Below are 24,291 nucleotides of genomic sequence, written 5' to 3'. Positions count from 1 at the left end.
GCCACTTTGGAAAACTGTTTGGCATATCTACTAAAGCTAAGCATACAATGTACCCTATGACTCAGCATTTTAACTCTTGGGCATATATCAAACAAAAATGAGTGCTTATGTTGACTGAAAGACATTTAAGAATGTTCGTGGTAGGTTTATTCATAATGGATAATTAGTGGTATATTCACACAAGAAAATGCTATCTGGCAATAAAAAAGAATAACTGCTGATAAAAGCAACAACATAATATTGAGTATAATAAGACTCAAAGTACATACTATATTGATATATAGGAAGTTCAGAAACATGTATCTTTGGAAACAGATTATTAGAATAGTGGTTGACTGGGAAACATGATGGAGATTTCTGAGGTGCTAGAAATGTTCTATTTCTTTATCTGGGTGGTGGTCACAGAAATGCATTGTATACAATAAAAAGTCATCAAATTACAGACTATGTAAAGTTGTTCCTGAATTTATCAAAAATGAGGAAAAAGTGAAGAATAAATAAAAACCATTTCAAACATACAATGACCAAGAGCGTTTACTACTTGTAGACACTCATTATAAGATGCATTGGATGGTGTTCTTTAGCAAGAAGGAAAGTTTTACTCAAAGGGAAGTCAAGAAATACAAGAACTGATGATGAAAAAGAAATTGGTAGATGTAGGCCGGTGGCTTGCACCTGTAATCCCAGCATTTTAGGAGGCCAAGGTGGGCAGATCACTTGAGCTCAGGAGTTCAAGACCAGCCTGGGCAATATAGTGAAACCCCATCTCTACAAAATAAAATTACCAAAATTACCAGGTGTGGTGGTGCGCACCTGTAGTCCCAGCTACTCTGGAGACTGAGGTAGGAGGATCACTTGCGCCCAGGAGGCTGAGGTTTCAGTGAGCCAAAATCACACCACTGCACTCCAGCCTGGGTGACAGACTGAGACACTGTCTCTAAATAAGTAAATAGAAAATGTGTTGATAAATTTAATGAATTGCTGAATAGTTTTAAAAATATTTTTAAAGTTTTTTTTATCTTGGAAAGACTAAACTATATTTCTATGTATTAGTGACAAAGTATACAGTATGTAAAGTGGACTTGTGTTTGTGATAGAAAAATAACTTTTGAAAAATTTATAGATAGCCATATTTATTTAAAAAAAAAATTTAGGAAAATCACCAAAAGAACAGAAATACTACCTGTAGCTTATAATGTACAGATAGGGAAAAAGGAACTATAGTAATTTTTTAAATCATTTTCACTGATAATAGGAAAGAATAAATGAAGCAAACAAGAACAATGATAATGAAGATAAAATGATATAAAAAAATCCAACTACATTAGTAACTCAGTATATACAAACTGATGAAACTCAGCCTATTTAAAGAGAGTAATTCTATTTGATTTTTTAAAATTCACTTTAGGCCTGGCGCAGTGGCTCATGCCTATAATCCCAGCACTTTGGGAGGCCAAGGCGGGTAGATCACAAGGTCAGGAGTTTGAGACCAGCCTGGCCAACATGGTGAAACCCGGTCTCTACTAAAAAAAAAATACAAAAATTAGCTGGGCATGGTGGTGTACACCTGTAATCCCAGATACTCAGGAGGCTAAGGCAGGAGACTTTCTTGAACCCAGGAGGTGGAGGTTGCAGTGAGCCTAGACCATGCCACTCCTCTCCAGCCTGGGCGACAGAGCAAGACTCAGTCTCAAATAAATAATAAATAAATAAATATAAAATCCACTTTATGCAGCTTATAAAAGATGTTCTTAAAACAGAACCACAGAAATATTTTAAGATAAAGGGATGAAAAATCATAATATATAAAAACTTATCAAACTTGTATACCAATATTAATTCATGTTAACTGATAAAATTACACAAAGTAAGTGCTGAGGAGGAAAAAAGAGAAACACTTCCTAATAGTAAAAGGGATACGATCATGAAGATATAACAACCATTAATGTGTATGCATCTGATTATAAAGCCTCAAAATATAAGAAGTAGAAACTGACAGAATTACAAGAAACTAAAAAAAAGTGCTATCATAGGAAATTTTAACACGTCTCCATAAGAAATTAACAGATCAAACAGAAAAAAGATTAGACTACAGAAGATTAGACTAACACATTTGATTTTACACACACACACACTCTCTCTCTGCCTCTTTCACACTCACACTCAACCCTCCATATTCATGGCTTCCACATCTGTGGATAACAGCCAACTATGGATTGAAAATATTTTGGGGGGAGAAAAGCATAACTGGCATAATTGTAGCTGTACTAACATAATGTTAAGCACATTAGAATACATTACATCAGGGTACATTACAATACCCTAAACAATACAGTATAACAACTCTTTACATACATACATTATATTAGAAGTAACATAGGGATCCTCTGAAGGTTATATGCAAATATACTATTTTATATCAGGGACTTGAGCATCCCTACATTTTGGTATCTGCATGGGATCCTGTAATCAATCCCTCACTGATACAAGGGACAACAGAGTGTGTGTGTGTGTGTGTGTGTGTACACAGTCATCCCTCAGTATATGTGGGGAATTGGTTCTAGGACTCCCTGCAGATACCCAAATCCACACATGCTCAAGTTCCACATGAGCCGTGCAAAGCTTGCATAGGCCCAGTGGAACCCATATATACAAAAAGCCAGCCCTCAGTGTACAAGGGTTTCACATCCCACAGATACTGTATTTTTGATCCTCATTTGGTTGAAAAACATCTGCATATAAGTGGATCCGTGCAAGTCTAACCCACGGGTTGTTCAAAAGTCAGCTGTATATATCTTAATATATATGCAGATATATATCTGTATATATCTTAATACTGTTGACTTGAGGATTAAGTTTCAACATAAATTTTGCAGAGAGAAGCTTACAGTTTGACATACTTTTTGAAAAAATAGTAATAATTAAAAATGAATGAGTTAAGCTTTCAACCCAAGAAACAAGAAAGAGAACAGGATACACCTAAGAGAACAATATGTAAGGAAGTAACAGAACAGAATTCATGAATTAGAAATTGATATAACAAAAGATCTCATGGCTGATTAACGGGAAAAGGAAACACAAATGCTAGATGGGATCTCGGCTCACTGCAACCTCCGCCTCCCGGGTTCAAGCAATTCTCATGCCTCAGCCACCCCAATAGTTGGGATTACTGTGCCACCACTTTTGGCTAATTTTTGTGTTTTTAGTAGAGACGAGGTTTTGCCATGATGGCTAGGCTGGTCTCGAATACTTGGCCTCAAGTGATCTACCTGCCTCGGCCTCCCAAAGTGCTGGGATTACATACGTGAGCCACCGTACCAGGCCTGTTTTTTAAATTATGGAAGAACACTAAGATCCACTTCAAAATGTTTAAGAACTGTAATGACATAACCTTTAAAATTATATAAAAGAGCAGTATCAATGTCCTAAGTTAAAAAACATTAAAAAATGAATAGTCAAAAGTATGTTTTAACAAATGACTTGCGGCATAGACCAGGTGTTGTGAATGCTATGGTTTGAATGTGTCCCCATATTTTATGTATTGGAAGTTTAATCTCCAACTATATATATTGATTGGAGGTGGGGCCTGTGGAGGTAATTAGGATTAGATAAGGTCATCAGGGTGGGGCCCCCATGATGGCAGGCCTGTCTTTATAAAAAGAGGAAGAGACCTGACCTGACATGCTGTAGTCCCCATGCTGTGCCCTGCACCACCTCAGGACTCTGCAGAGTCCCTACCAGCAAGAAAGCCCTCACCAGATGTACCTGCCTGTCTTGAACTTCTAGCCTCCAAAACTGTGGTAAATAAATTTCTTTATGAATTACCCAGTCTCAGGTACTCGGTTATAGCAATAGAAGACAGCATATGACAATGAGTTTTGCCAGTCTTCAGGAAACAGTTAATCTTACTCTTTTGCAAATTGTTCCAATGAATTGAGACATGAAGGGTAACTTAAGTTTATCAGGATTGTATGAATACATTATCAAAACTAGATAACAACAATACAAGAAAAAACTATGAGACATTCTCAGGTATCAACAAAACTGGCAATGAAAAATCAGTTTATGATACAGTAAAACATATGTCCAAATATGATATATCTTATGATGTTTATTCTTACGTGGTTTAACATTTTAAAAAGTTTTCATGTAGTCTACTTTAGCAAGTTAAAATCGCAAGAAAAAGGGTTTCATAAAATTAGACATTCATTCATAAATTTCTTTAAAATGTCAGGCAAACAAGGAATAGAAGGCAACTTTCTTAACCTAATAAAGGATATTTACTAAAAGTCTGTAAGAGATATAATAGTGGTTAAACTATAGCAAAACTAAGAAACTAGAAAAGAATACCACCATCACCACTTCTATTCAGCACTCTAATAGTGAATACTGCCCAATACAAAAAGACAGAAAAGGAATAGGCAAGACAAAATTGTCCTATTTTTAGTTAATATAATTATCTATATAGCAAACCCAAGTAAATTTTTATAGTTGGCAAGCTCATTATAGCTGTTGGATAAAAGATCAACCTGTAAAAATTGGTAGCATTACTGTGCTCAGTTACAGTCCATTGAAGATATAGTATTTTTAAAGACTGCATTCACTATAGAGATAAGACTATAAAGTACCTGGAAATAAACCTGACTAAATACAAGACCTTTGTTTTAGAAAAAAAAAAAAACATAAAATTAGCTGGGCACGATGGCTTACTCCTGTAATCCAGCACTTTGGGAGGCTGAGGCAGGCGAATCACAAGGTCAGGAGTTCGAGACCAGTCTGGTCAACATGATGAAACCCCATCTCTACTAAAAATACAAAAAATTAGCTGGGCGGGCACCTGTAATCTCAGCTACTCAGGAGGCTTAGGCAGGAGAATCGCTTGAACCCGGGAGGCGGAGGTTGCAGTGAGCCAAGATTATGCCACTGCACTCCAGCCCCAGTGAGAGAGTGAGACTCCATCTCAAAAAAATAAAATAAAATAAAATTAGATTCATAAGGAAGATCTGAATAAATGGAAATATATACCATGTTCATGGATGGAAAGACTCAGTACTGTAATGATACCAGTTGTCCCCCAAATAATCTACAAATTTAGTGCATAGCAAGCTGATCCTAAAATTCACGTGTTAAGAATGAGGAGCAAAAATAACAATTTTGAGGAAGAACAAGTTGAAGGGACTTGTTCTTGTCCCCTCAAGTACTTGTTAGATAAAATACCTGTTAGATAAAGTCTTGCCACATACTAAAATTTATTATGAAGCCGAAGTAAACAAGAGTGTAGTACTGGTGCAGGTAACAATTTGGTAACAGAACAAAGAACCCTGAAAAAAATATATACATATATTCTACTGATATGTGACAGATATTACATTAGTAGAGAAGGAATGAATTCATTAATAAATGATAATGAGTCAAACCTGGTTATATGGAAAAAAATTCGTTCCATAACATATAATTCACAGAAAGTACTCAACATATTAAAAATCTAAAAATGAAGAGTAGAACTTCAAAAGAAAATATAGGAGAACATATTTATATGACTTTGACATAGGAAGATTTCTTAACACATAGAGCAAACCAGAAAGGAAGAAATTACATTTTAAAATTTCTGTTCAAGAAAAGACACTATAGTTATAAGAGAAGCACAAATGAATGAAGTTGGAACCCTGTACCATATCAAAAAATTAACTCAAAATGGATCAAAGACAATGTAGGATCTAAAGCTATAAAACTCTTGGAAGAAAACAGGTCTGAATCCTCATTACCTTGGATTTGGCAAAGGATACTTAGATAATACCAAAAGCACAAGCTATAAAAGAAAAAGTAGATAATTTGGACTTCTTCAAAATTAAAAACTCTGTGTTTCAAAGTACACCATCAAGAAAGCAAAAGACAGCCTACAGAAAGGGAAAACATAGTTGCAAATGATATTTCTGATAAGAGTCTAGTATTCAGTGTATATAACAAAAAGATATCCCAATTTAAAAAATGGGCAAAGGATTTGAATAGATATTTCTCCAAGGAAGATATATAAGTGGCCAACATGGTACATTAGAAGATGCTCAGCTTCATTAGAAATTAGGGAAATGCAAATCAAAACCACTATAAAGCCTGGGCAACATAGTGAGACCTTGTCTTTACAAAAATTAGAAAATTTGCCCAGGATGGTGGTGTGCGCCTGTGGTCCCAGCTACTCAGGGGGCTGAGGTGGGAGGACTGCTTGAGCGCAGGAGGTTGAGGCTGCAGTGAGCCATGATCACATGATTGCACTCCAACCTGGGTGACAAGATTAGACCGTATCTCTAAAAGAAAAAACATGATGCAGTACCACTTCACATATACTAAGATGGCTAAAATTAAAATAAAAAAGGGAAAGTAACAAGTGTTGATGAAGATGTGGAGAAACTGAGATCCTCATATTTTGCTGATAGAAATATAAAATGGAGCAACTGCTTGGAAAACAGTTTGCTGGTTTCTCAAAAAGTTAAATGTAGAATTACCATATGATCCAAAAATTTCACTCCTAGCTGTATACCCAAAAGAACTGAAAGCAGAGATTCAGTTATATAGTTGTATGCCAACATTCATAGCAGCATTATCCACAATAGCCAAAAGCTTGGAACAACCCACATGTCCATCAACAGATGAATGGTTAAATTATAAAACGTGGTAAATACATTACAGTAGAATATACAGTAGAATATAATTCAGCTTAAAAAGGGATGAAATTCCAATACATGCTACAACATGGGTGAACCTTGGAAACATTATGCTAATAAAATAAGCCAGACACAAAAGGACAAATATTGTATGTTTCCACTAATATGAGGTAACTAGAGTAGTCAAGTTAATAGAGACAGAAAATAGAAGTTACCAAGGGTTATGGGGAAGAGGCAATGATCAGTTACTGTTTAATGGATACAGAGTTTCAGTTTGGGATGATAGAATAGTTCAAATCTGGAAATGGACAGTTGCACAACATTGTCTATTAATGCCACTTAATTGTACACTTAAAAATGGCTAAAATGGTAATTTTCATGTGTGTATTTTACCACAATATAAAAAAACTAAAAGGGAGTGTTGAAACATGATACAACATGGATGAACTTTGAAAATGTTATGCTGGACACAAGAAGCCAGTCACAGAAGACTACATATTGTATGATTCCATTTACATGTAATATCCAGAATAGGCAAATCCATGGAGACATAAAGTAGATTCATGGTTGCCTAGGGCTGAGGGGGTTTAGGGGTTTGGGAGGTAATAGCTGAAGACTGTGTGATTTCTTTGAGGGAGTGATAAAAATATTCTAAAATAGACTATGAAGATAGTTGCACAATTCCGTTAAACTAAAAATCATCTAATTTTGCCCATTAAATGGGTGGAGTGAATGTGTATGAATTATATCTCAATATAGCCATTTTTAAAAACTATCAATTTAACACGTAAAGACAAGCTAATAGAAATGGTCAAAAGCTATTAATAAACAATTCTCAGAAGAGAAGATACAAATAAATGGCCCATAACCATATAAGTAGATTCTCAACGTTACTAGTAATCAGGGAAATACATATAAAAATAACACTGGCATAGTCTCACAATATCAGGCTAACAAATTTTAAGTCTGATAGGATCAAATATTGACAAGGAAGTGGACAACTGGGAAAAATCACTGCTGCTAAGTATATAAATTCATATAACCACTTTGGAAAGCAACTTCCCCTGGTAGTTACATGCTCTAAAAAATATTCATGCATATGTGCACACTAAGTTATACAGATCTCGTATATATCTGGCTTAGGTTTCAGACTACTGCAATAAAGTAAATATCACAATAAAGCAAGTCAGTATTTTTTTGGCTTATAGTGCATATAAAAGTTATGTTTACACTATCTTGTGGTCTAGTAAGCATGCAATAGCATTATGTCTAAAACAACATACATACCTAAATTTAGAAATACGGCTAAAACAATGCTAATGATCATCTCAGCCTTCAGTGAGTCATAATCTTTTAGCTGGTGAAGGGTCTTGTCTTGATGTTGATAGCTGCCGAAGGTTGGTGTGACTGGCAGTTTAAAAAATAAGCAACACTGGGGTTTGACACAGCTGTTGGCTCTTTCTTTTATGAAAGATTTCTGTGTAGCTGGTGATGTTGTTGATAGCACTTTACCCACAGTAGAAATTCTTTCAGTATTGGAGTCAATCCTCTCAAACCCTGCCACCACTTTATCAACTAAGTTGATGTAATATTCTGAGTCCTTTGTTGTCATAAAAATGTTCATAGTATTTTCACCAGGAGTAGGTTCCATCTCTCCTGGTGAATCTCACTTTGTCACCAGGCTGGAATGCAATGGCGTGATCTCAGCTCATTGCAACCTCTGCCTCCTGGGTTCTAGTGATTCTCCTGCCTCAGCCTCCCAAGTAGCTGGGACTACAGGTGTGCGCCATCACGCCCAGCTAATTTTTGTATTTTTAGTAGAGACTGGGTTTCACCATGTTGGCTAGGATGGTCTCGATCTCTTGACCTCATGATCCGCCTGCCTTGGCCTCCCAAAGTGCTGGGATTACGGGCATGAGCCACTACGCCCAGCCAAGAAACTACTTTCTTTGCTCATCCATAAGAAGCAAATTCTCTATTCAAGTTTTATCATAAACTTGCAGCAGTTCAAGTCACATCATCAGGCTCCACTTCTAATCCTGTTTCTCTTGCTATTTCCACCACATCTGCAGTTACTTCCTCCAACTGAAGTCTTGAACTCCTCAAAGCCATCCATGAGAGTTGGAATCAGCTTCTTCCAAACACCTGTTAATGTGGATATTTTGACCTTTCCCATAAATAATGAATGTTCTTAGTGGCATCTAGAATGGTGAATCCTTTCCAGAGGGTTTTCAGTTGACTTTATCCAGATACAACAGAGGAATCACTGTCTATGGCACTTACAGCCTCACGAAACGTATTTGTGAAATAATAAAACTTGAAGGTCAAAATTATTCCTTGATCCATGGGCTGCAAAATGGATGCTGTGTTAAGAGACTTGAAAACAACATTAATCTCCTTGTATATCTGCATCAGAGCTCTTAGGTGTCTAGGTGCAATGTCAGTATTTTGAAAGAAGTTTTTTTGTTTTGTTTTGTTTTTTCTGAGCAGTTGGTCTCAATAGTGGGCTTAAAATATTCAGTAAACCATGTTGTAAACAGTTGTATTAACATCCAGGCTTTGCTGTTCCATTTATAGAGCACAGCCAGAGTAGATTTAGCATAATTCTTAAGGGCCCTAGGAGTTTCCGAATGGTAAGTGAACACTGGCTCAGTAATAATGGTGAAGAAGTTTGAAATATTTCAAAAATTACCAAAATGTGACACAGAGACAAAATCAGCACATGCTGCTGGAAAAGTGGGGCCAATAGACTTGCTTCACACAGGGTTGCCACAAATCTTCAACTTGTTAAAAAAAAAAAAAAAAAAAGGCAATATCTGCAAAGCACAATAAAGTGTAAAATTACAGAATTTTTTAAATAATTGTGAAAAACAAGAAACAGTTATCTATCAGTGGAGAATGGATTTAGAGAAAATGATATATTCATACAGTAGAATATTATACAGAGTTTTAAAATAAAGTGAAAGGAACTGTATGAATCAAAATAGATAAATCTTGAAAAAATTTTGAGTATAAAAAGCAACTTATAGATGAATGTATACATTATTATATTTATATGAAGTTTGAAAGCATGCAAAACAACACGTTGCTTTGTTTCTTGATGCATATGTAATTATGATATAAAAACGTACATGGGAAGGAAAAAATTCAAATTCAATGTAATGACTACCTCTAGTCATCAGCAGGAGATAAGCTTATGAAAGGGAGCCTAAAGGAAGTAATTACATCTATATTGTTTTATTTCTTTTCTAAAAAGCTGAGGCAGGTATTATAAAATGTTGAGCTTTTCTGAGTTCGATGGTGGGTATAGTTAGGTTAGGCTGTTCTCTGTACTTTTCTGTCAATTATGGGTATTGACAATTTTATATTTCCTATGAATATTGTTACATTTTAACCAATGAACCTATCATAAAATCATCTATTAACTCATACCATCTCTCAGAATTGCTTACCATTCTAAAAACTTGTCTTCAAGAATAAAACTTTGTGAAGAGTGTTTGGATTCTTCGTTAATTGTTGATTTTTTTTTTCTTTTGAGATTAGCTATTTCAAAATGATGGTACTAGTACTACCATTTATGCAGGACTTACTCTGTGCCAGACACTATTATAAGCCCTTTACTTATATCTCATTTAGTTCTGTAAACAACCCTGTGAAATAATTATTATTCACATTTCCAGTGGGAAATAGGCTTAGAGAAGGTAAGTAGTTTGTCAAAGGTTACACAGCTAATAAACAGTAGGGTCAGAATTGAAATGTGCATCTCTGTGACTCCAAAACCCATGTTTTTAAGCCACATTATAAAGCCTTTTCTTTACCGGTAGTTATAAAAATTGTGTAATAAATTAGGGCCTATTGAAAGGGGAGGAGGGCAAACATGTCTGTGGCATATGATCATTTCTGAATTGGAAGAGACCTAAGCTATAAGCATCTCTTCACATTTGTAGTCTTCTCTCCAATCCACTGTATTCATACCTGACTCCATCCTCTTGTTATTTTTGAAACCTTACTATCAATTTCTGTAAAGCATAATAGACTGCAATTTCTGGTGTTATATTATGATAGCAATTTTTAGTTGAGAAGAAAGTTGAAGGAATTAAAAATGGGGAAGTCAACTAGGAGCCAGCTCAAGGAATCCAGTATGACTTGGAAGTTTACATGCCATATTGCATTTTGCAACAACCAGAGCTCATATCTTCTGATGTCTGATCTGGTGGTATTACTAGTCAATCATTTCTTAAAAAGCAATCTGAGGCCAGCGCAGCGGCTCACACCTGTAATCCCAGCACTTTGGGAGGCCGAGGCAGGAGGATCACTTGAGTCCAGCAGATTAAGACCAGCTTGGTCAGGCCGGGTACAGTGGCTCACGCCTGTAATCCCAGCGCTTTGGGAGGCCAAGGTGGGCGGATCACGAGGTTAGGAGATCGAGACCATCCCAGTTAACACGGTGAAACCGCGTCTCTACTAAAAATACAAAAAAATTGGCCGGGCGTGGTGGTGGGCGCCTGTAGTCCCAGCTACTTGAGAGGCTGAGGCAGGAGAATGGCGTGAACCTGGGAGGCGGAGCTTGCAGTGAGCCGGGATAGCGCCACTGCACTCCAGCCTGGGCAACAGAGGGAGACTCTCTCTCAAAAAAAAAAAAAAAAAAAAAGACCAGCCTGGTCAACATGGCAGAAATCCTGTCCCTACAAAATACACAAAAAATTTAACCAGACGCGGTGGTATGCTCCTATGGTCCCAGATATTCAGGAGACTGAGCAGGGAGGATTGTTTTAGCCCAAGAGGCAGAGGTTGTAGTGAGCCGTGATTGCACCACTGCACTCTAGCCTGGGTGACAGAGTAAGACCAAGACCCTGTCTCAAAAAAAAAAGCAATCTGAAAAACATCATTAAGGGTGATTTAATTCATAACCGTCTTTTGTTTCATTCCCTTCTATCTCCTTCTACTATGCTCCTCCACTAGATGTCCTCTTCCTCTTGCTAGAATTACCCTTTATGGAAGTGAGCTCCTGCTAGAATCTAGAGCACCATTTTCATAATAGTTTTATACCAGGAATACAGCACAAGATAGAAGAGTAGCGACTCTGTTTCTGCTAAAATCAAGATACCTACTCTTTTTTTCCCCAGAAATCTTCAAAACCAGTATATTCTGGTCTTTTTAACTGAGCCATTATAATTTAGTTTATTGATTGGTGATATTAATGATGGCAAAATTTTGGGCAGTTCGGATTTTGTTTAATTTTTGAAATCAGAACAATGAATTTTAGATGTTACTTCTGGTTTATAGAATATGAAAGTACATGTTTACCACTGAGAACTATAAAAACATGTCTGGCTTCAGTATTCTAAATGTTTATACATTACCTAGTTGTACATGTCTATATTCTTTGTTGTTCAAGTTAAGCTTTGTTTTCTAGAACCAAAAGTCTGCCCACTCTCACGGCCATGTTTGTTGATAATACTCTACTGGAAACCTTTAATGAGAGCTGTTATAACATAAAAGGATTCTATTATTCATCAGAAAGAACTGATTTACTCTCTTACTTGAGAATATTGGGATCTCTTCTATTAAAATTATAATTAGTAGTCATATAATTTTTGTTTAGAGACTTTCAAAGAAACACATAATTGTGCTTGCATAGTCATGCCCCATAATTAAATCTTTCTGTGTTTGTAATGGTAGATTATTTATGTTTTACCTTCTTTTTTTCCTAAGGAACTGGCATTTGATCCATATGAATCGTATGCTCGAGATATTTTGCGACCTGGTTTTCACGATCGTTTCCTTAGTCAGTTATCAAAACCTGGGGCAGCACTTTATTTGCAGGTATAGTAATTTTTAAATCAAGATGTACAATGTCTGAAAAGTAAACTTAAAAAAAATTAAATCACTTTTTTTTTCTAGTCAATAGGCGAAGGTTTCAAAGAAGCTGTTCAATATGTTTTACCCAGGCTGCTTCTGGCCCCTGTTTACCACTGTCTCCATTACTTTGAACTTTTGAAGGTAAGAAAACTCTTTATTGTTATTTATAACATATTGAGGTGTGATGAATTTCTTTTTGCTACTTTATTTGTAAATTATTATGTGAGTACCCTGCACATTAGTATGTTTCCATTTTCTTTTTTCAGTTAAGAAGCAAATGGAAATCAGTCTGCAAAAGAGTAGCAAATTCTGTTGGTTTAGTAGTGAATTTTATTTTTAATTTCTTTTTGTTTTTCCTTTTTTTCTTTTATTGGTTTTTATAGTGAATGTTAAAGCAATTGTCAGATATTTTTATCTTGTACCTTTACTTTTTGTTTACATGGCTGATTCTTTGAAAACCACCTTGGATTTATGCATCACAGTTTCCATTTGGGTACCTCAGCAGACTCAGGGACTCAGTGTGAGGATAAGAGAGCCAGTGTGAGGATAAGGCCAAAGTAATGGGGAAGGTTAGTTTACCTGACTTTGATAGCTCAAGTTTGCAACTGCCTGTATTAAACTGTTTATCATTGCTTTAGAAATAATACATTTCTATAATCTCAGTAAAAATTGCCCATTTGATTACAGTTCAAAATATTAAGCACTGACTGAAAGGAAAGGGGTTGTCTCTTTTTTCTTTTCCTATTATATACTGAAATTAAAGAAAAGAGTCTGTATAAACTATAATTCAGTAGTGTAGCTCAAAGTGATATTCTCTCTACCTTTAATGGACTAGCCTTGTAAAGACAAAAGAAGGCATGCATTAATAGCATTATTATTTCTTTAGCTTTCAAATGAGTATTTGTTTCATCAAAGAACACTTCTGTTTAGTATCATGATTCTTTTACAGAGAATATATTACTGGAAATCATATTTATAGTTTGCAGATGATAAAATGGGCTCTCTGTAATGAATCAATGAGTGAACAGAAGGTCTGTGAATTTATTAACAGTAAACTGGAGGAACTGTCATCCCTACATTTTCTCAGGTCTCTGCACTGCATTTGGAATTTCAGTTTGATTTCTCAATTAGGAATGTTTACATTGAGAAAAGACTCAGGGAGTTAAAAGGTATTTTTAATCACCAGGCAGAAATGACAAAGCTCTTAGCAGTAGATACCATTTAAGGTCTTTGGAAATACAGGATGAGTATCTTAAGAGGATAATCAAGAGAGGAAGCATTTAGTATGTAAAATCTTTACAAAGAATTCATTATTACTAACTATACTTATAATGGGACATTTACACACTGTTTTGTTATATAGAATTTTTCTTTGTAATGGAATTTTTTTTTTACCTGAGCCTGTAATGAAATTCAGAAAGATTCAAAGGCCATATAAAATCTTAAGGCCATTATCAATTTATAAATAAAAACAAGAAGGCCAGGTGCAGTGGCTCACACCTGTAGTCCCAGCACTTTGGGAGGCCAAGGCAGAAGGATTGCTTGAGCCCAGGAGTTGGAGACCAGCCTGGGCAACATGGCACGACCCTGTCTCTACAAAAATAAAAATAAAAAAATTAGCCAGGAATGGTGGTGCACACCTGTGGTCCCAGCTACTCAAAAGGCTGGGCAGGAGGAACACTTGAGCTCAGGAGGTCGAAGCTGCAGTGAGCCATGATCATGCCTCTGTACTCCAGCCTGAGAACCAGAGCAAGCCCCGTCTCAAAAAAACAAAACAAAACAACTCCCCCTCCATATGAACCCAAGAAGCTTTGATGAAAGTTCAGAAGGCTATAAAACCCAATCATCTTAATAATAAAAAAGAAATTTTTAATCTTCCAAGTGTAGCCTATTAAAATTTCTAAAATTATAACTTACATTAATAGAACTTTAGTAAGTGCATCATTTAGCAGTTAAAGATTTCTACTAATTTAAGCATGTGTATCTCTGATTCATATTACTGCCTAAATTATATTGCAAAGTTAGCAGTATATTGGGCAGGAAATTTTGCCTAATTAGTCCACAAGACTCTCATCACTTTTTTTTTTTTTTTTTTTCTGTGCGCCTGTAATCCCAGATACTCAGGAGGCTGAGGCAGGAGAATCACTTGAACTCGGGAGGTGAAGGTTGCAGTGAGCCAAGATCACACCACTGCACTCCAGCCTGGGTAAAAAGAGCAAAACTCCATCTCAAAAAAAAAAAAAGAAAAGAAAAAAAAAAGAGTTTCCTAGCAACCCTGGATATGCCAAATCTGTTGAGGGTTCCGTGTCTATCGTCTATCCTGGTTCATATTACTGCCTCTTCGCTTGTCCTTTTTTCCCATTTATCTGGAATTCCTCTTTTACCCTCTCCAGGCTGGAGTGCAGTGACATGAGCTCAGCTCACTGCAACCTCTGCCTCCCAGCTTCAAGCAATTCTCCTGCCTCAGCTTCCCGAGTAGCTGGGATTAATTACAGGTGTACACCACCACACCCGACTAATTTTATATTTTTAGTAGAGACAGAGTTTCACCATGTAGGCCAGGCTGGTCTCGAACTCTTGACCTCAGGTGATCCGCCCACCTCAGCCTCCCAAAAGTGCTAGGATTTCAGGTGTGAGTCACCATGCCCAGAGTTCCTTCCTTCCTTTCTTTACATACATCTCTTTAGAGAACTTGTCCCATTTTTATTGTCTGCCTTATCATTCAACTGTTTGCTCTATGAGGAATGGAGCGCTATTATCTTGAATTCTCATACCTATCACAGTGTCTGACATTTAGGCATTCAGTAAATGCTTGTTAAAAAATGAATGGCAAAAAATACATATACATTTTCCTTTAAATTCCTATGTCTTACATTTTAAAGAAAATTTAACTGTAAATTTTATATAATTACATTTATTTTGGAAACTTAGGTAGAATGCCTTAAACTTTAGAAAATCAAAAGATAAGTTTAGCTATTAATAGTATAAGACTTTTGAACACAAAGAAACAATGAAATGGTGGTTACCAGAGGCTAGAGAGTAGGGGAGTAGGGAGATACTGGTCAAATGACACAAAATTTTAGTTAGGAGGTGTAAATTCAAGAGATCTATTGTACATGATGGTAAATACAGTTATAACAATATATTGCATATTTGAAAACTGCTAAGAAAGTAGATGTTAAGTGTTCTCACCACAAAAAAAGTATGTGTGTTAATGCACATGTTAAGTAGCTTGATGTAGCCATTCCAGTTATATACATGTATCAAAAGATCCTATTATACACCATAAACATGATTTTTACTTGTTGATTAAAAAATAAATTAAAAATAGTATAAGACTTTAATGCTACTAAAACTGAAAAAATACTCTTTCCTTCAGTAGTTAAAGTTAGCAGCCAAGTCTTCAGACTCTTTAACTTGAAAAGTTAATTTTTTTATGAAGTAAAAAATCTTCCTTTGTGCCCTTTTGAAATATTGCTTCAATAATGTGATTTTTGTATGTGAAGTTTAATTTACTTTATTAAACAAATTTAGATTTTTGGGGGCTAAGTAAATATATTGACCAATATTTTATTTTATTTTTACTATATTTTGAGACAGAGTCTCACTCTGTCACCCAGGCTGGAGTGCAGTGGCACGATCTTGGCTCACTGCAATCTCTGCCTCGTGGGCTAAAGTGATTCTCCTGCCTCCCAAGTAGCTGGAATTACAGATGCCTGCCGCCACACCTGGCTAATTTTTGTATTTTTAGTAAACACAGGGTTTTACCCTGTTGGCCAGGCTGGTCACAAACTCCTGACCTCAAGTGATCCACCCACCTCGGCCTCCCAAAGTGCTGGGATTATAGGCGTGAGCCCCCACACCTGGCCTGACCAATATTTTAAAGGTTAGCAAATCAGTACATGTTTGGTTCCACAAAAGTATTAACTTTTTCTTTGTTCCTTAGACATAGGATTTTATCTCCCCAAGATGCACCCAAACAAACCTTAGAAAAAAAAACATCCAGGATGACTTTGAATTCCCTAGAAAATTACCTCTACTTTTTCTTGTATGCTGGGTCCTTTTAACCTAAGGGAAAGTAAGTTTCCCTCTATTTTAAAATTCAGGTTGAAATCTTATGTTGTTATGTGTACATGAGTGTATTTGGTTTCCTAAGGCTGCTACAGCAAAGTACCACAAACTCAGAAGCTTGTAAACAACAGAAATTTATTCTTTCACAGTTCTGGAGGCGGAGAATCTGAAATCAGGGTGTGGGCAGGGCCACACTTCCTCTAAAGGCTCTAAGGAAGAATCCCTGCTGCCTCTGCCTAGCTTCTGGTGGACCCCAGCAATTCTTGGTGGTCCTTGGCTTATAGATGCCATTACTCCCGTCTTTTCCTCCATCTGCACTTCAAGTTCTTCACAGCTTCACGTTCTTCTCTATGTGTCTGCATCCAAATCGCCCTTTCCTTTCTCTTACAAAGACACCAAGTCAGTGGATTTAGGGCTCACCCTAATCCAAGATGATCTCATCTCAACTTGATTACATCTGCAAAGATCCTATTTCCAAAGAAGATCACATTCATAGGTACCAGGGGTTAGGACTTGAACATATCTTTCATGGGGGACACAATTCAATCCTTAACAGTAAGTTTTTGGTACACTATAAAAATAAAATTTTTGTTGTTCTGATTCTCCAGCATACATACTGGCTACATCGGCTTTATACACTGGCTACCCCCTAACACCTCCATCCCTCTTTTTTAGAGATAGGTCTTGCTCTGCTACCCAGGCTGGGGTGCAGTGGTGTGATCATAGCTTGCTGCAGCCTGGATCTCCTGAGATCAAACAATCTTCTCACCCCAACCTCCCAAGTAACTGGGACTACAGGCATGCACCACTATGCCCAACTAATTTTTTTAAATTATTTTTTTGTAGAGACAGGGTGTCATTTTGTTGCCCAGGCTGATCTCAAACTCCTGGGCTCAAGGGATCTTCCCACATTGGCCTCCCAAAGTGTTGGGGTTAGTGGCATGAGCCACTGCACCCAGCCTTTTTTTTTTCCCCTCTTTCACCTTTTTTTTTTTTCCCCCGTTTTCTTTTTTTGCATTAGGCCAATTATTTCATCCTGATCTTAGATTTTTTATTTTTATTTATTTATTTATCGAGATAGAGTCTTGTTCTGTCACCCACGCTGGATTGCAGTGGTGCTGTCACAGCTCACTGTAACCTCAACCACCTGGGCTCAAGTGATTCTTCAGCCTCACAAGTAGCTGGGACCACAGGCACATGCCACCACGCCTGGCTAATTTTTGAAAATTATTGTTTGTAGAGATGAGGTCTAGCTATGTTGCCCAGGCTGGTCTCAAACTTCTGGGCTCAAGGGCTTCTCCCACCTAGGCCTCCCAAAGTAATCCCCAAAGGGATTATAGGATTATAATCCCAAAGGGATAGGTGTAAACCACCGAGTCTGGCAGAAAACCAATGGAGGTTCTCTCTAGGGTACATTCCCTTGGACCAGCTTTCTAAATTCAGAAATTCTTATCCAGAAACCCATGGGCTCAAAGCTACATGGTACTGGAGCTGACCACAGATGTTGAATGTCTAAAGTTAAACATAGGATAGTGTACCACAAGAGCCATTGTAAACAAACAGTTAGCTATTGCATTACTACAGTTTTTTATTTAATTTTTTGGTTTTGGTGTTTGGGGTTTTTTGTTTTGTTTTGTTTTGTTTTTGAGACAGGGTCTCACTCTGTCACCCAGGCTGGAGTGCAGTGGTACAATCACTGCTCACTGCATCCTCAATCTCCCAGGCTCAATTAATCCATCTACCTCAGCCTCCTGAGTAGCTGGGACTCCAGTTGTGCACCACCATGCCTGGCTAATTTTATTTTCTGGTAGAGACAGAATCTGGCTATTTTTTCCAGGCTAGTCTTGAACTCCTGGGCTCAAGTGATCTGCCCACCTCAGCCTCCCAAAATGCTGGGATTACAGGCGTGAGCCACTGTATCTGGCCAATTTTTAATTTTAAATAAACTTGACTACTGTGAGGTTCATTTGTAGTTAGTGATGTTTTCTCTGATTAGAACAGAGAGATGGTTTTAAAAGGCATATTTTCACAAATGACATATCCTAACGTTTTTTAGGGTTGATTGCCTGTTTAATGTTTGGAATTGAAATCTCATTTTAAGAATTTCATCTTCTCCACCCATACCTTTTAGGTGTGTTGGTATCATAAAATAATAATTTATTTGAATGTCATGACCTTTCTTTCCCTCAGCCTTTAGTGGAATGTTTAAAATGATGTCATGGCAAACAGGAGCAAAAGGCTTGAATTATTCAGCAGTTAGTTAATTAGTTCTGGAATAATTTGGATAATATTTCATACATTTGCTAAGAGGGCTAGTAAATCAGGTGTTACTCTTTGCATTTTCCATGTTGTAATCCACTGTTGTGTCTCATCAAATACTATACAAATAAAATTCCAAAATCAAAACATGAACCTAATCTTTGCTTGTTGTGTTCTCTTATGTTGTGATGAGCTCTTTCTATGTATATAATATTTAAAATAAATGGAGATCTTTATTTTTATATCCCAAATGTTAGACAATTATAATGTATATTTCTTGGCCATATACTTTGTCGTTCTTATGCATTGCAATTTACCTGTTTTATGGAATAGGTTTTATTTAGTGAATATTGAGGTTTTTCAAAGCCATTGCAATTATTTGGGTACCTATTATAGTGAAAAGTCACAGGACTGAAAGTCAAGAATTGTGGGTCCTGGACCTGCCTGTTAGTGCCTTCAAGTAAATGGTAATTCCTTCATTGTATATAATGCCATGTTGGAGAAAATTAATTCCAAGAAATAAAAACGAATTCAAGCATTCTTCTTTTAATCAAAGGGAAGCCATTATATGATTGTGAATGAATTGAGCATATAAAATGCATTCGGTACAACAATTTATTTTTTATATATCAAACAATCTTGAGTTTTAGTCTCCTGAATACTGCTATATTCTTTGTATTCATTTTAGTATTTTCTTTTGACAGCTCCTTACATTTAATCCCATTTTTCTTCCAGGATTTATTTTGCACATGGAACACACCATATTGACTATTGCCTCTTTACTTATTTCTAAGGGACCAAAAAATTTAGTCACTGGTAAAATGGTTCTTTCTTGTGAAAAGTTAAATTTTATCATCTCAATAGAGCATATGAGTTTTCATTCTGCTTTAAAATATGATTCCTGGCTGGGCATAGTGGCTGATGCCTGTAATCCCAGCACTTGGGGAGGCCAAGACTGGTAGATCACCTGAGGTCAGGAGTTCGAGACCAGCCTGGCCAACATGGCAAAACCCCGTCTCTACTAAAAATACAAAAATTTTCTGGGTGTGGTGACATGCACCTGTAATCCCAGCTACTCTGGAGGCTGAGGTAGGAGAATCACTTGAACCCAGGAGGTGCGGAGGTTGCAGTGAGCTAAGATCGTGCCACTGTACTCCAGCCTGGGAGACAGAATAAAACTCCATCTCAAAACAAAAAATATATATACACACACACACACACGTATATATATATACACACATGTATATATACACATATATATATACATATATACATACATACACACACACGTATATATATTAATCCCTAGATGAGTTTAAGTACAATCTCATATGGTAATATAATCTCAGGACTTAGTAATTTTTTAAACTATTGAAATAAACTGCCTTCGTACAAATGTAATTGTTACTATTGCACATTATTATTAAATAGGCACTCATGAAAAGCATGGTATTGAATATCACTGGTAACAGGATGCTGCTTTGTTGAGTCTCATTTACATACTACTTGCCACTGCTTTGTTTCTGTAGCCACAATAAGCCACCCTTTTGATGTAGTTAGCTTGAATTATTTTGCACTAGTGCCCAGTTTAAATTAGCTATGTTGAGTAAAAGAAGCAAAAAATGCTTACAAGAAAGGTCATTTATTACACTGAAATTTATTTTAGAAGCTTGCCTAATGCTATAAAGGTAAAAATGACATTTTGAAAGTATTTCATCAGGAAAGTTTTATGGGTTGAAAAAATATTAACATTTTTGAGATACCAGAATATTCTGTATGTAAAATGCTACAGTTAAATAGTAGATAAATGACTCTAAAACTTGAAACATTTTTAGAATAGAAAATCAAAAGGATGTCCAAATGGATTTTTTTCTTTTATAAATATCTTTATGTGTATGAGAATTGTATATTTTGTCTACCATTAGGTATGTTTTCCTGAATTAAAAATATAAAAAATTTATCCAGGACAAAATATCAAATGCTCAATATTCTGCTACCTGTTAGTTCTTTAAGACTGAAAAATTGCCTTGTATCTTACTGACTTGAATTTCTCTGGGCTTTACTTTTGAGTGATTAAATTCTAAATCAACTCAGTGAACTAATTCATTATTCACTGGTGCTTTCATTAAATTTGCCTTTTCTTAAGGTATACAGCAAGCTTGTCTAACCCCCAGCCCAACACAAATTCGTCACAGCCATTTTGTTATGAATTGTTATGAATATGAAACTTTCTTAAAACATTATGAGATTTTTTTTTTTTGCAAATTTTTAAAAGCTCATCAGCTCTGGTTAATGTTAGTATATTTTATGTGTGGCCCAAGATAATTCTTCTTCCAGTTTGGCCCAGGGAAGCCAAAATATTGGATACCCCTGGTATACAGCTTTCAATGTTAGATTATCTGTTGCTTTAAAGACTAACCTTGATAATGTTCATGGTAACATTTTATTTGTCTCCCAGAATTCTGCCATGTGAGAGGCAAATAGTTTCAAATGATAGGGATGGAAGGTACTTTGAGAGATTACCTGGATTCCAGCCTTCAGCCTACCAGTAATATCTGTTAAGTAATAACCTAGTATCTTTCTTAATGAACATCTGGCCATTGGCTTTCTTTAGCTGGCCATATCGAAGAACCATACTATGAATAAAAGATATTTGAGTTTTTTATTAATATGTACACTTTTTTAAAGTCTCTTACCCTTTGGAAAATATCTTTCATTACCCTTTTTATGTTGAGAATTGTTATGAATAAATTTTTCTTTTTTTTTTTTGAGACGGAGTCTCACTCTGTTGTCCAGGCTGGAGTGCAGTGGCACGAACTCGGCTCACTGCAACCTCTGCCCCCGGAGTTCAAGCAATTCTTCTGCCTCAGCCTCCCGAGTAGCTGGGACTACAGGTGCGCACCACCACGCCCAGCTAATTTTTGTATTTTTAGTAGAGACAGGGTTTCACCATATTGGCCAGGCTGGTCTCAAACTCCTGACCTCGTGATCCCCCCACTTCAGCCTCCCAAAGTGCTGGGATTACAGGCATGAACCACTGTGCCCAGCCTAAATTTTTCTTTTACTTAACACAGTTAAAACTGAAAATTTTCCTAAAAATGTAGATTATGCCTCTAGTAGAAAATATGGTGAGTTTTTAATAATGAATGTAAGAAATCTGGATAATAAAAGCTAAGTATTAAACATTACAATATATTTATTACTTCTAGAATATTTGAACATTAAAGTATTTTAAGTAAATTTTAACAGAAATGGTTTAGAATATAAGTAAGAAATCTGTTTACTTTTCACAGGTCATCAGTGCATGTGGTATGTGTGTGCCCATGCGTGTAACTGATTTTTATCAATTGAAGCAGAAAGGAATGTATTGTTGACCTTTAGGGAATAAAATCCTTAAAGTACTAATGTACTAATGAATAATGAAGCTAATTGAAAAGTAAACTGCTAGCTAGGCGTGGTGGCTCACGCCTGTAATCCCAGCACTTTGGGAGGCCAAGGCAGGCAGATCACTTGAGGTCAGGAGTTTGAGACTAGCCTGGCTAACATGGTGAAAACCCATCTGTACTAAAAGTAAAAAAAAAAAAATTAGGCATGGTGACAAGACACCTGTAATCGCAGCTACTTGGGAGGCTGAGGTAGGAGAACTGCTTGAAGCTGGAAAGGCAGAAGTTGCAGTTAGCTGAGATTGCACCACTGCATTCTAGCCTGGGGTACAGAGACTCCATCTAAAAGAAAAATAAACTTCTTTATAAATCATTTTGCATATTTTATAATTGTATATCTCAAGTCTTTTCGTTTATGGTAGAGAGTAGGTATTCTTAAATTGTTGGATGAAAACTCTATTGATAAAATGTTATTTTATTTTATTTTAATAGATGGTATCTCAAACTCCTAGGCTCAAGCGATCCTCCCACCTGGGCCTCCCAAGTGCTGGGACTATAGGCATAGGCCATTGCAGCCAGCCAGTATGTGATTTCTTAACTTTTCTTTTGGTAACCAGGAACAGGTTTAGAAGATTTCAGTTACTGAATTATTGTCACTCATACATCTGTTAATTGCTTGCTTGAATCGTAGCCACCTTACTGTATTGATAATTAGTTATTGATGACTAAGTTCTTGTTAAGTACAGACTTTGTCTGACATAGTTATTTGCCAGTAATAGAAAATACGCTTGAGTTTCATAAATATGTATATTGCAGCTTTACTCAAAATCTTAATGTGGATATGGACAAAGTTCTTTATTATACTAATGTTAATTCTGTAGTGTAATTACAAAGAAAACCATTTACACTTACATTGTGTGTTACCATTTACAAAGTGCTTTGGTTTTTAATAACAACCCCTAAAAGTAGGCAGGGTAGGCTTTTTATAAGCCTTATTTGGCAAATGGGAAAAGTAAGGCCCAGAGATCAAGTGACTTGCCCCAAGGTCACACAGCAGTAGAGTCAAAATTTGATCCTAGGTTTTGTAATTGAGATTCCTTCTATTATATTGCATCCTTCTCTGTATATTTATCTTCCTTATCATCTCAATATTATATAACAGTAATATAGGGATCAGGAACCTAAGACAAAATTCCACACTTAAAAAAAAAAACCTCCTCTACATGCTTAGTGCTATGCTAACTCCTGTGATCATTCAATAATAGATCGATTATGCTCCCCATTTCTTTTCAGTGGTATGCACCTTGAGAAACTACATATTACTGCCTGTCGCAAGATGTAACCCATCTTAAAACTGCTAATCTTGGTCTTTTAATGTAGAAAACTTGGTTGTGTATTAATAGTAACACACAAGAAAAACACTTTTAAAAAGAATATTTAATGACACATTTAAAATTTTTATTGTGGTGACAGTTGAATAAATGTTATTTTTATCCATAAATGAGCTTATTATTATTCTATCTGAAAGTGTACTACTGGTTCAGATTTGTCATTTTGGCTTTACAGCAGTTAGAAGAAAAAAGTGAAGATCAAGAAGACAAGGAATGTTTAAAACAAGCAATAACAGCTTTGCTTAATGTTCAGAGTGGTATGGAAAAAATATGTTCTAAAAGTCTTGCAAAACGAAGACTGAGGTGAATATTTTTACTTTTTAAAATATCCTTCTTTTTATCCTGAATATTGTGGTGTAAATTCAGGGATCCCAGTTCCCTCCTCAAGTAAACAATGAAGAAAATAGTTGTAGTGACAAGCCTGGTCTTTCAGAGGAAGTGACATCAAAGCCAAGAGAATTGTTATTGTTTGAAAAACCTTTCATATTTGTGCATTTTCCTTGCATACTCCCAGACAGGACCTCCTGAGAGTCAACTGGTAAGCTAAAGGAGAGACAGAGTAAAATGTATCGGGTAGATTTATGTTGGCATCGTTGATCTGTCAGAGTAAAATTATTAATGTCCTTTATTTTAGGGATTATATAACTTGAGGCATTAACTCAGATA

The 24,291-nt window shown here is 36.2% G+C and overlaps 1 protein-coding gene across 2 annotated transcripts in view; it reads left to right on the top strand.

The window, feature by feature from the left end:
* Window positions 1–24,291, top strand: part of SOS1 (SOS Ras/Rac guanine nucleotide exchange factor 1) — a 149,324-nt gene that overhangs the window by 82,674 nt on the left and 42,359 nt on the right. For both annotated transcript variants that reach the window (XM_023216292.1, XM_023216293.1), the window contains exons 7-9: window positions 12,375–12,485; window positions 12,564–12,662; window positions 23,801–23,928. In XM_023216292.1, coding sequence (XP_023072060.1) covers window positions 12,375–12,485; window positions 12,564–12,662; window positions 23,801–23,928 — 338 coding nt within the window. The remainder of the gene's footprint in view (window positions 1–12,374; window positions 12,486–12,563; window positions 12,663–23,800; window positions 23,929–24,291) is intronic.

This window comes from Piliocolobus tephrosceles, chromosome 15 (genome assembly GCF_002776525.5).
Source record: "Piliocolobus tephrosceles isolate RC106 chromosome 15, ASM277652v3, whole genome shotgun sequence".
Lineage (NCBI taxonomy): Eukaryota > Metazoa > Chordata > Mammalia > Primates > Cercopithecidae > Piliocolobus > Piliocolobus tephrosceles.
The sequence above is the reverse complement of the archived record's forward strand: the minus strand, read 5'-3'. Positions and strand labels throughout refer to the sequence as shown.